This window comes from Arachis ipaensis, chromosome B2 (genome assembly GCF_059453495.1).
Source record: "Arachis ipaensis isolate K30076 ecotype BB chromosome B2, ASM5945349v1, whole genome shotgun sequence".
NCBI lineage: Eukaryota > Viridiplantae > Streptophyta > Magnoliopsida > Fabales > Fabaceae > Arachis > Arachis ipaensis.
The window spans coordinates 9,589,190-9,602,911 of NC_142437.1; the positions used below are offsets into that span (position 1 = coordinate 9,589,190).

Below are 13,722 nucleotides of genomic sequence, written 5' to 3' on the forward strand. Positions count from 1 at the left end.
AAAAATCCACATTCATTAATTTATAAACTTTAAAAGACTAATTTATTTAATAAAATATTTCAAAAACAAATTTAAAAAATGAACATTTTTTAAATATTAATTTCACTATTAATCCGATAAAATAGGAATAAAGTTTTGTTGTTTAGTTCTTTGTCATGTCCTTTTGTATACTCCATTTTTTTCTGGATGGCTCTTACGTTCAAAAAAAAGTTAAAATATAAAATAATTATCATATATATATATATATATATATATATATATATATATAATTTATCATCAAATTAATTATTTGTATAGAATATATATTGAATATAAAATATTTATTAAAAATAATTTAATTAATATATTTATACATAAATATATAATAATTAATTTAATAACTAATTTTTAATATTTATATTATTTTTTAATATAAAATATACTAAAAATTAAAATGTATCACATATCACTCTTTAATTATAATTGAAACAAATGTTTTCTCCAAACTTTAAAAGTTTCCTCCTTCCTATTATACATTACTAGATAAAAAAAAAGTTATTAAAAGTTATTCATTTTTTTTAATTTTATAATAAAAATTAAATATTGACATTTTATTTTAAAAATTGACTATATATAAGTAAATTATTCTATTATATTTTTACAGACATAAATACTAATATATAATTAAAATAAATTATTATTTTAATCCTCAATATTTATGCTAAATTTTAATTTAGTTTTTAATATTTTAAATATTTTATTTGTCAAAATTTTTTTTTTAAACAGGTTTAATGTAGTCTTATCGTTAAATTTGACATTAATAGCACTACAACAATATAGATTATTTTTTAAGGTTATATGTGTAAAAAAAGAATTAAAATTCGTCAAAAAAATAAATTTTAACACTATTTTAACTATGAAAATATGTTAATAAAATTTTTGTCAAAAATTGTATTTTTAACATATAAATAATTGTGAAAAAAGTTTAAATCTTATTTTGATAAATATTAATTGTCAAAAATAATTTGTTAGAAAAATTTGAGAATATATTTTCTATGATACTTATTAACTGTCAAAAATACTATTTATTTTGACACTTATTGACCATAAAAAATTTCCAACAAAAATTTTCAACAAAGAATGAGATGAAATCTTGAAATCGAAGAATAAATTGAGATTTTGAAGATAAAGAATGAGTAGTATGATCCCAAACTGAGAGCAGTGTGATGCCAAAATTAACGGAGCCCAAAGAAGAAGAGGAATAATGGAGTAAATTGAAAATAAATGAGTGTCAAAATTGAGGAGTAATTTTCTACCGTCAAATTATTTATCAAGAAAATATAAAAAATTTGACATTTTTGATATTTGTCAAAAATATATATTAATTTTTACACGTAATTATGGTTGTTAAAAAAGACAGTGTTAAAATAGCTCTCTTTTCTTGTAGTGTAGTTAACGGAATAAATGACGTGGACGTTATTAACATTACTAGTTAAGTCATATCTACTTCTACGTGTTAGAAAAACATAACCAAAACTTTCTTGTAACACTTGTTCTCCTTATTTTTTTTTGTACAAAATCCTAAATCCTAACCATCAATTTTAAACTTTTTAAAATCATAGAAAAATTTTTATATTAGTAATTATTGGTATATTAATTTTACTTAAATTTTGAAATTAAATATTATTAACTCTTCAATATACAAATTGTTTGTATCAAATTTATGGTAGAATAATATTGAATTCACTTAAAATTTTTTGAAATTAAAATAAAACGTTTAAAATATTAGAAACTAAATTAAAATTCGACTCAAATATTGGAGACCAAAATAATACTTATTCTGTATAATTATTTTATATTTTTGTAACAAGTTATGCAAATCTAGCACACAGAAGGGAGATAATAAAGTAAGTAATTAAAATATGACTTGTGTGGTGAAAAGTCCCCCTCTCCCATCCCTCTTTTTCATTATTATTATTTCTTCTTTTTCACTTCTCTTTTATCCTTAATAAAGCAGCTGGATTAAGAGGAAGGTTCTTTGTGTGGACTGAAACTGTACAAAATTATTAAAAAGATCGGACAAAGTGAAAAGGGTGGAATTATGATGGTAAATATATAGCTTCAAATTAACTCATTATTCCCTGAAATAAAAGTTGCAATTCCGAATTCCAACCAACGGAAAAGACCTAAAAGTTTTAAGGATTCTAAAATATATAGAAGACAAAATAAAGCGAGAGAGAAAATATGAAGAAGCATAAAGTTAATTTTGAACATGAAGGATTTAGATTGAGATGGTTGGCAAAATGAATTAATTAAAGTTATTATATTATTAGTATTGAATATGGGGAGTCAAATCAATCACTTCAGGAACTAAACTGAATGGTTAAGGAAGTGTTAAGGGAAGTAATAAGAGTAGATTAAGGAAACCCCGTAACGGGGAATGGCCTAAAGTTATTATTGGTGAGAATTGAAGAATGAATCACATGGGTTTGGAGGTTTAGCATGGCATTTACACTGAAATAATGAAACACAAGGAGTTGCACTTACTCTAAAGAGTCCCTATCAAGTGTTCAAAAACAAAATAAAGGGTGCGTTTTATAAAAGCAAGAAAGCGAAAATTCAAAGAAGGAAGCGCAAAATCCACCTAGCCATATATATGAATTAATCATGACGATCTCCTTGCCCTTTGGGCCACTGACCAAGTAGACCAAACTCACAAACAGATTGTGGGTCCCATCCATATTTAATGTCTTTCTTTAATTTCCTTCTTCTTCTCCTCCTCCTTCTCCTCCATTTCTTTTTCATTTTTTTCACTTCTCACCCCCTTTAATTTTTCCCTCCCTCATTCCAATTGCAATCCCCACGGGGTTTCCTTTCTTGTTTGTATTATTATTGCCTTACCTTCCTAATAATACTAATAATGTTTATGTTTATTATTGCACATTACATAAATGGTTAGTATTCTATTAATTACTAATAAGTACTTAAGCTGCTATATGCTGTGCTGTGCTACCCAACACAACGCACAAGATAGATAGAGTGAGTGAGTGAGTGATCGCGCTTCTTCCTCTAAGTTATTATTATTACCTAGCTTACTCAGTGACTCTGACTGAGTAATTAAAGCAGTGTTGAATTATTGGAACAAGAAACAATAGGAGGGAGGGGGGGGATTCTCCATTCAATTGGGCAAGGTGGTAATTGTAACACATCCAACATCCAAGTGGTGGTACAATTTCACCACCAATTACCCACTCTCTGCACAAGCCGCCTCACCTAATAATAAACTCAGTTTTCCCTCAAACACACACTCTCACACACACACACATGCACTACCCCTCCTATCCTACAAAGAGAGAGAAAGAGAGATGGGGAAGGGGACAAAAGGGTTCAGCTTTTTGAGGGTGAAAGTGAGATCTTTTAAGCACACATCCATTTAGCACCAGAAGAGCAAGGAAAAGACTCTGAGACATAGAGAGAAAAAAAGAGAGTAAGAGAGACAAGTAATAATAATAGACTTAATGCACACGCCATTAGAGGGGGTGCTAGACTACTACTATCACTGTGTAGTGGCAAATTGAAGAAGAAGACTAAGAAGAACAAGAGGTAGCGGCTGAGAAAGAAAAGAAAAGGAAAAGAAAAAGGCGAGTCACAGAGCTAGCTAGCTTGTGCAGTGAGGAGCAGGTTAGGGTTTTCGGTATTTGAAAATCGAATCCCACTTCTTCATCACTTCACTTCACCACCAACAACAACAACTGCCACTACTGGTAATAAGACCTACTTTTGGTTTCTCAAGAATAATATAATAATAAGGGAAAGAAAAAACACATATACAGATACAGAACACAGTACACCATAAACAGTAGAGTAGAGAGAGTGGTATAAAAATCAGAAACAAAGAAAAAAAAAAAAAAGTAACCATACATACATTATTATTTCTCTCTCTTTGTCTCTTTTGTGTTAACATAACATAACACTGACTTGCAAGTAATAACGTGCAGGAATTGAGAGAAGAAGAAAGAGAGAGATAGAGAGAGAGGGAGACATGTTGGACTACGAATGGGGGAACCCATCCATAATGCTCACCGGGAACGAAGACGGCGCAGCGCCACCGCCCTCCGACCAAACTCACCGCCAAATCTTCGACCACTACGCCTCTCACGCCCTACTGCCCGACCACTTCCTGCATGGGCCCGGCGCAACAACCGCAGCTAGCAATAACGCACACAACCCCACCACCACCATCGACCTCTCTCATCATCACTTCAGCCCGCAACAAACCCACCACCACGTCCCCCACAGCTTCTTCGACCCACGGGCCTTCCATGCGGCCTCCTCCACCCACTACCCACCGCCACATCCCCAACCCCCGCCTCCCCCATCCATGCTTTCCCTTGACCCGTTACCCCACCACGCCCACTGCGGGCCCGGCCATGGGCTCATGCTGGTGCCGAAATCTGAGGATGTCGGTCGGCCCATGGACTTCGTGGGCTCTCGAATTGGGCTGAACCTGGGAGGGCGCACCTACTTCTCGTCCTCGGAGGATGACTTCGTCAGCAGGCTGTACCGCAGGTCTCGGCCCGCCGAACCGGGGTCGACGGCGTCCTCTAACTCCCCTCGGTGCCAGGCGGAGGGGTGCAATGCTGATCTGTCTCAGGCGAAGCACTACCACCGCCGCCACAAAGTGTGCGAGTTCCACTCTAAGGCCTCCACCGTCATCGCCGCCGGGTTGACTCAGCGATTCTGCCAACAATGCAGCAGGTTGTTCTTTCAAATGCCTCCCCTTCCCTTGCTACTACCTAATCATTCTTCTACCCTCCCGCGCAGGGGCATTTCCGTCCTTTTCCACTACTTCCCGCTGTTTTATCTTCCTTCTTATATACGGCCACTATCCCAATTTTGTTTAACTGCTTTAATTATTTCAGCTTCAAAATCAACGGTTTTCTCTTCCTTTATTTTCCCCCCCTTTCTTTATTAAAAAAAAAAAAAGTGTCGGAAAGACTAAAATGATCCCTTCGTTTGGGTGGTTAATTTCGTGAATTCATTCATCATAAATTGTGTATGGAGCTAGGGCAAGAAAAATTAAAGGCCGGAGTTAGTTAATTGGGATCTTCCGTTTATAAGAGTGTAGGTGATGCAATAGTTAAAGAATCTAAATGAAGGTATTTGAAATTTGAATGATCAAAGCGAGTATTTGAGTAAGCAGTTAGATTTGTTTTGTTGTGAGTGTGTGGGTGGGTGGTAGGGTGTGGTTGGATCCTCAGTTGGCAGAATGGTTGGGTTGGGGGTGGAGGTGCTTGGGGGAGGTCGGGATGGAAAAGACGGAAGTGCCCTTGGGAGAAGTGTTGATAATGATTGAAGTTACCGTACATGGGGAAATCCCGAGGGCATTTGCGTCCCCAAACATGTTTGTTGTTCGTCTCTGGTCTCTACTCGCACTCCCTCCCCACTTTACTACTTACGTACTGCCTTGTCTTGCTCCTTTTTAGTTAGTACTACCCAATTTCCAAACAGTGTCTTCTTGTCAACACACTCACTTAACAGTTAACACCTTTAATTATATTATTTATTTTGTTTCTTTATAATATATAGTAACTAGCACCTAATTATATATTCCTAAATCAATGTGATCCGTATGCATCTTAATAAATAATGCAGGTTCCATCTTCTCTCTGAGTTCGATAACGGAAAACGTAGCTGCAGGAAGAGACTGGCAGATCATAATCGTCGCAGAAGAAAAACTCAGCAGCCACCAGCACAAGACATCCACAAATCTCAGCCTGCTACTAATTTGGATAACGTTGCAAGTACCAACTTTTCTTTCTTGCTTTAATTACTAACTAGCTCCTCCTTAATATCGATCTTATATATCTATATTTAATTTATTGTATGTGTACGTGCAGGGTCCCCACCGGAGTCCGGAGCTCAGTCATCTTCGTCCGTAACGGTGGCCGTGTCGCCACCTGATTACTTCCGGCAAAGGCCGTACCAAACCGGAAGCCCATCAACGACTTCAAGTTCACTGTTTTTCTCAAGCGGGCAGTAGTTTATGCCAAGTGTATGTGCAATGCAGAATGTTGTTATTATTAATTAGGAGGAGTCAGTTTGAATTTGCATGGCTAAACTAATGGATCGGAGGATTTGAGCGTAGCATCAACAATAATATTGCACTTATATAATTAATTTGTGACTTTGTAACCTTTCTTTTCTTCCTCTTCCAACATCCAAATTTCATTTCAAAGCTTTAATCATTATGTGTTGTTTAGTAAGAATGATAATGATTTAAAGCATATCTGTCAATTACTAGTAGTGCTACTATTTCTGATCTACCACCGTTTCTAATTAATTATATATTATCATTATATATATATACTATGTTGCATATTTAATATTTATTGTGTTATGGTTGGTTGGTATGTACTAGCTAGATAGTAGTAGTGGCAAATGGAATTCTACTTTATGATATGACCTGAAACAAAGATGTACGTTTGAGTAGGGAGTGATTATTTATTTAAATAAATGATTTTCACTGCTGTTAAAAAAAAAAAAGAAAAAAGAAAAAGAAAAAAGAGCGATAGTAGATGAGTTTTATGGTAAAGCGTAGAAAGGGGAAATGGCCCCGTCTATTTGGATTTTCCCGGAAATAGGACCTGGCGCTTGGGTGTGAGAGGAGAGCACGGGTGTTACGTTGAGGGCCTGGCCTATGGGGCATTTTGGGGTATTGAATTATTTGCCTTTTGTCTGTCCCTCGAATTTTTCCGCAAAAATGCAGGGATCATGTATATTATGAATATCACCTGTATAATGTATAAATTGGACTTTTGGACCTTAATCTGTAATTTCCATCCCATATGCCATTTATTGGATTCTCAGGCCGTCAACCTGTCTCCTCCATGGAGGCTAATATTAATATATACATATAAGCACCTCTAATTCGTTACGAATTGAACTATATATAAGAGTTTGTTATTGACTAATAAATTATTACATGTATAAAATAAAATTTACGTATAATTATTTTATGTAAAATTTAAAAAATATTAAGTTAAATTAATATATAATAATTTTTAATTATTAATTTCAGATAAAGATAATTATATATGAATTTATATTTACAAATTTGTTGTAAATTGTTCTCCATTATACATGAGTTTCATTTTTTTTGGCTTTACACAATTTAGAAACTAGGTTTGTTTCCTTCCATGAAAGATATTATTATGTACATGAAGATAAAAAATTGCATTCTATTAAGAAAGTAAATGAATAATGTGCACAAAAAGAAAAGTAAAACAAAAGCATGCTTTTCATAGCAGTAGATAACTTGTACAAAATGAAATAATAATAATAATTGAAAAGAATTCCCTTCCTCTCATGGATCAAAGTCAAAAACTTTCCGACGATACCTCAATATTCACCACCGCCACACAGAATAAAATGTAGCGCATCTGCAACAAACCCCAGCCACCTGAGTTGCTGGTGCAAAGATGGAACGAACCAAGCGCTTTCAAATCCTCCCATCCGAAACAACGAATTATTCATAGTTAAGAGATGAAAAAGAAACTGAAAAGAGAGAGGAAGAGAGACATAAAGTATGATCTGGTGAGAAACGTTGATGTAATGCGTTATGGAGAGAAGCAGATGAAAGGGGCTGCAAAAGTGCAAAGAGAAGTAAAGAACATAGTCATTGAGTTAGTACTTTAACTCGTTTTAAATAAAAATTAATTAATAATTTAATATCATTTATATATATAAAAAAATATTTTGTTAGATAGACAATGATTTTTGTAAATAATGTGAACAATGAACTTTAAAATTGACTCAATAAAGTAAAAAACACTCCACTCCAAATTACCTCGTAAACCCTCTAACATTAGGATAATCATTTACATATCTATTAAATTGAACATCGACATATCCATTATTCACATTATTTAATATTCTCATTGTTTATCTATATTTTTTCATATAAAAATGATAATGTCATTTTTTTTATATAAAAAAGTCTAAAGAACCAACTATATCATGAGTCAACTCATTAAAAATTGAGGTAGTAGAATTTTTTTTCTGTAACAGACTTATTTTTTAAGTAATTAATTCTAATTGACTACATTCTTAGTTAGCTTTTTAGTGGAACTGAAATCAAAATATATAAACACAAATTATACTAATTTTGAAATAGTTAAAATGACAAATTTATTTATGTGTGTTACATTTTTAAAATTTGAAATGTTCATGATAAAGTTATTATTCATGGGTATTATTGATGAAAAAAAGATAAAAATAAAAAGAGGAAAGATTATTATAAAATAAAACTCTCGTTGTTATTATTATTATTATTATTATTATTATTATTATTATTATCTTTTGTCATTTAAATCACCACCCAATCAACGAAATAATGAAGGAATAAAAATTAACACTTTAAAATACTATTAATATCATAAAAGGAAAAAATCGACTAATTAATAAAAAAATTAAATTTCAATATTTCCCCCCCTATTATTACAGCCATTGCCACCCATTATATATAGGAGACATATAATTATATATACAACTAACCTTCAGATCCTCTTTTCTCTCTCTCTCTCTCTCTCACACACATGAGTGACACAACTACTAGAGCCTTGTTAAGTACCTAACGGTTGGGTCTACCAAAAAAAAAAACAAATCTACGCCCAAAGTAGAGATGAGAGAAGAGCATATGCATATGTGTGGAGAGCCCTACTTAGGCCTGAAGGTTGATTTGATAGCAGTGCATATATATGGGGCCAGGGGAGAGGGGAGAGGGGGGGACTTAGTCTTGTTCTTGTGGGTAGAAATGTATGTGCCTTAAGAGTGTAACGCGTTTGCATTGGCAACATGCACTCACCCACCCATGTGCCGGATCTATTTAATGGATATTGCAAAGGGACAACCCTCTATATTTGCACATATCTAGCTACATAGTTACATCATAATATATATCAATTAAAGGAGCCTGCTATTCCATTTCCAAGCTAAGTGTTTTGTTTTTCATCATATGAGATGAGAACATGTTATTTCTTTTCCCTTGTGTCCTTCCCCCATATCTATCTTCTCTTCAAATTAGGCAATGTGTGATTGATTCCAGGTAGACAGCTTTTGCCGCAATTATAGCCAACATTTTTTTGCTCTATTCACCCATCCCACTTTTGGTATCATTTATCTACATTGGTAATCGCCTAATTCACTACCCTAACTCCACCATAATATATAATAGACATAATTATGCTGTCTCGTGAGTTACTTTGCATTAATCACCCATCTAGGCCTACCCTATATCATTCACATAAAATCATTGTGCTATCATGTTGTGTTGGCCAAAATATCATCTTGTGTTGCCTACCAAAACCTAGCTACTTAGGTCGAACTTCCAATATTTTTCATATTTTATCTTACCTTGAATTTTTGCTCCCCGTTATTTATATATAATAAAGTGGAGTCCATGATGACTACAATTATAGTAGTTATACAATTTTAGTAATATTTAAAAAAAAATATTGTTATAATTAAATTCATAATGTGATAATCTATTTTATTTTTATTTTTTGTAACATAATAATTTCTCACTGCACATTTTGTTAACGCTAGTAATTAAATTAGCAGCGTTAAATATTGAGAATATATAAAGAAATATTTATTATGTAAACCACTAGTTAGGATTGATCTAGTAGTGAAAAGCTTAAGTATTATGCATAATTTCTCAAGTTTAACGTTATAAAAAATATTAAAAATGCCTTATTTCTTTTATTATAAAATTGCAGCAGTTGCCAAAGATGTGAAAAGATTACAATGAACTCAAGTGTCTTAAATTGCAATAAATAGTGAACGTTTTTTAGTCTAATAAAAAATTTTTAAAATTGAATAAGAATAATAAAAAATCATAAAATTAGTATTAAATAAATCAGAACAAAATTTTGTTTTTGCAACAATACTACTTGCTCAATTTCTTTAAAAACTTAAGTCATATATCCATGCTGATAATGTTAAGAAAATAAAAAAAAGAACAGCTTAAATTTATTTTATTAGTATTTATTAATTCTAACAATAATTAATAAATATTAAATAAAATAAATTTTAACTATTTTTTATTAATTTTTTGTTATTAAATATTTTCGTATACATGCTATTATGATGAGATATGATAGTTAAATATACAGATAAAAGTGAGAATTACTACATATATCCAATAATCTAATATATTGGTACAGTGAAAATTAAAATAAAAGCTTAGATGTTAGAAGGAGTGGAGGCACATTAAAATCTATGGATAAAAGCGAATGTAGGCATGGATAAGAATTTGGATGTTGATAGATCATTTATCACCAATCATGGATGAATTCTTGTGGTTTTGAGATTTTTTTATTATAAAAAATTTTATTTACATGATTAAAAATTGATGTCCATTTAGATCGATGTTTATTAGTTCTAAAAAAACTAAATGATTAAATTGAAAGTGTGGATTACAATCTCATCAAATAATAATAATAATAATAATAGTAATAATAATAATAATAATGGAGGTTAAAATAAAACAACAAATTTTATTTGCTTACCAAAATATTATTAAAATTAAAAATTAAGAAAAAGAAAACTAGTTAAAAATAATTTCCTCCTTTATTGACTCTTTAAAAGGAAAGTAAACTTTCCTGTGTTTGCATGCAACAAGAATTGAAGACATCATGTGTACTCATATACTCCTAATAAGTATTCAAGAAAAATTTGGAGTGGCCATGACCTCTATTATTGGCAACACTATGATCCGTATGATCATCAATATGTGCAAAAAATTTAAAAAATAAGAAAAGAAACGAAAACATAATATTATTATGAATAAAGTTCTACATCTAAGTAAAATAGTTAATCAAGTCTAACCAAATTATTATAACTTTTTAAATTACGTGCCTCCTTCTCTTTTTCTTTTTCATTTTCCTTCTCCTTCTCTGTTTCTTTCTCCTCCTCTTTCTTCTAAATTCGCACACGCAGTTCTTCTTCTTGCATTCTTCTTCTTCTCTCCTCCTCCTCCTCCTCCTCAGCTCCTCCTCCTTCTCCAATGTTGCGTCTTCTTTTTTCTTTTTCTTTTTCGTTATTGTCATCACTAATAACATTTTGCTAACATCTTTATTAGTTCTTTTCTGATACCATTATTAAATAATTTCGCTTCATTTTTTAGTTTATTTGGGTTTATTTGTGTGTTAATTGAGGTTCACTTGATGCTGCTGATAAGTATTAACTAAATTTTTTATTCTTTAAGTAATTTTTTAACTGTTTGTTCAAATCTAAATCTAATTCGGTTCATTTGTGAATTGAGTTAGGTTCACTTGCTACTACTTTTAAGTATTCACCAAATGTGTCATTTCTTAAGAAATTCGGTTCATCTCTTATTTTAATTGAGTTCATTTGCATGCAGAAATAAATTGAAATGTGCTTTTCTTTCTAATTGAATGTTTATCATTTTTTGTTCAAATCTGAACCGAATTCGGTTCATTTGTGAATTGAGTTAGGTTCACTTGATACTCATGTTAAGTATTCACCAAATCTGAACCAAATTCGATTTATTTCTGGATCCAAATGAACTTCAATTAAAAGGAGGAAAATAAAAAACGTTGCAACAATAAAAGAATGACGATTGAGAGAAAACACCCAAAAAAGAAGGAGAAATGTGAAGATAAAAAATGAGGAAAACGAAGAAGAAGAAGGAAGAACGCGAAGACGAAGACGAAGACGAAGACGAAGACGAAGAAGCAGGGACGGATCTAGGTGCAACAGTGTGGGGGCAAGCGCCCCCACTACAATTTGGAATTTTTTTGAGTAGTATATGATAATAATATTTATTTGTCTCTATTAGATTATTAAATTTGACCCCACAATAATTTTTTACTCAACTTTTGGTATTTAATCGTCAATTTAAAAATTTTATATTAGATATTCGTTAGAATGATCAGTTCTCAATTTTAAACGAAATTAGTATTCTTTTTTAAAAATCAACTCAAAAAAATATTATTTATCTTCTTTTCAAATTAGTTTTAATTTTTGCGTAGTAATTATATTAATTGAAAGAACTTTTTTAACTATGAATATCAATAAGAGTCGGCTTCTAATTGTATTAGGAAGTGAATTTTTAAATAATTATTTAGTAATATATATGGAAAGAGAGAAATTGTGATGGTAGTGTTAAGAGAAAAATTACTTAATTTTTTTAAAATATAAAACCTAAAAGAATAGAATTTTAAATTATATATTATTATTTAAATTATTATTTTAGTGTTTTAATTTGTATATTAGATATTTTGAAGGCTGATCATATTTTATAATAACAAAATATAATCATAATAATAATCATGCTACATGTACATAACAAATAATTATCTGTATAAAATATATATTAAAATATAAAATACACCTTGAAAATAAGTTAAACAATACATGTATTTATACATAGATATATAGTGGTTAATAGATAATTTAATATTTAATTTTTTATATACATATATTATTTTTATTATAAAAATTATTATCATGTTATATAAATTTTGCCCCACTACCAAATTTTTCTGGATTCGTCACTGCGAAGAAGCGTTATTAAAACGCTTATGTATATATACGGGTATAATGAAAGTGATTTTTGTTGAATTGAGTCTACTTAATTAGACTTGGATATAAAAATGTTTAAATGTGTAGTTGGCTGTATTATTATATCCTAAACCAAATTTCATATTGGTGACCAAGGCTCATTCTTGAAATGGAAGACCAACTATAATAGCTATACTTCTTCGACTAATTAATTTTACATTTCTCTTTTTGTGTATATTTAGAACAGAATCATGTTAAGACCAACTATAATAGCTATACTTCTTCGACTAATTAATTTTACATTTCTCTTTTTGTGTATATTTAGAACAGAATCATGTTAAGATGTGTTTGAAATAAAATATTTTTAAAATTGATTTGATTTGATTTAAAATGAATTATCGAACTGTAAATGAATTATTATATTTAAAATAAATTATATAAAATAAAAATTAATTTAATTTAAGATTAATATAATTATATTTATATTAGACATAATGAAGTGATTTGAAATTTAATTATAATGTAAATTTATGGAATTTACAAATTAATTAATTTTTTATTTTTTATTTTTTATCGATTTCAAACTAAAAATCTAATTTTAAAAATAAATCAATTCTAAATTTCTAAGTCTATTGTGTTTCAAACACTTTTTAGTTTTTAATGCTATTTTAAGTAAAAATTATCTGCTTAATCACAATCATTCATAATGAAATGTAAATTATTACTAAATACTAAATTACGCCCACAGAATCATATATACAGCACAAATTAAAGTTATCAAGAACAAGGAATGCCACCAACGGCACTTTAGTTTTAATTAACTAGCCAGTGACAATTATTCGTATTTAATTTGAATGTTTGTCCGAAACTGAAGAACGACTTCTTATGCATATTTGGCAATACAATGCAATTTCTGTAGAATAATAGACTTAAAAAAGAAACTATGTTATAGAAATTAAATTAGTTAGATATTTATATTAGATATATACAAGTTCGAAACTTAAGGGTTGCTTTTGAAATAGGAATTCAAAAGTTGAATAGTTCAAAAAGAACCATATACGTTAAAATAAGTCTCAATTATATGATGGACTTAATTATCCCAAAACGTGTGTTCAACTCTTGGCTTGGGAAATTTCCCGTTGAGTGTGACTAACG

General features: G+C 30.5%; 1 protein-coding gene across 2 annotated transcripts; it reads left to right on the plus strand.

Moving 5' to 3' along the window:
- The first annotated feature begins 2,462 nt into the window (after window positions 1-2,462).
- On the plus strand, window positions 2,463-6,305 carry SPL8 (squamosa promoter binding protein-like 8). Of its 2 annotated transcripts, none has more exons than XM_016327276.3 (4): window positions 2,463-3,743; window positions 3,978-4,737; window positions 5,635-5,783; window positions 5,880-6,305. In XM_016327276.3, the coding sequence occupies exons 2-4, from the start codon at window positions 4,022-4,024 to the stop codon at window positions 6,020-6,022; spliced, it is 1,008 nt and encodes a 335-aa protein (XP_016182762.1). In that variant the 5' UTR covers window positions 2,463-3,743; window positions 3,978-4,021; the 3' UTR covers window positions 6,023-6,305. The 2 variants fall into 2 exon arrangements, with proteins under 2 accessions (XP_016182762.1, XP_088361203.1); XM_088505077.1 differs by having other exon boundaries at window positions 2,958-3,743; window positions 5,635-5,779.
- Window positions 6,306-13,722: the final 7,417 nt, after the last annotated feature.

Bases quoted from the DNA above. Each gene is read 5' to 3' on its own strand.
- SPL8 (XM_016327276.3), top strand. From the start codon at position 4,022: ATGTTGGACTACGAATGGGGGAACCCATCCATAATGCTCACCGGGAAC. The intron at 4,738-5,634 runs GTTGTTCTTTCA...TAAATAATGCAG, and splicing joins TTCTGCCAACAATGCAGCAG to GTTCCATCTTCTCTCTGAGT. The intron at 5,784-5,879 runs GTACCAACTTTT...GTGTACGTGCAG, and splicing joins TAATTTGGATAACGTTGCAA to GGTCCCCACCGGAGTCCGGA.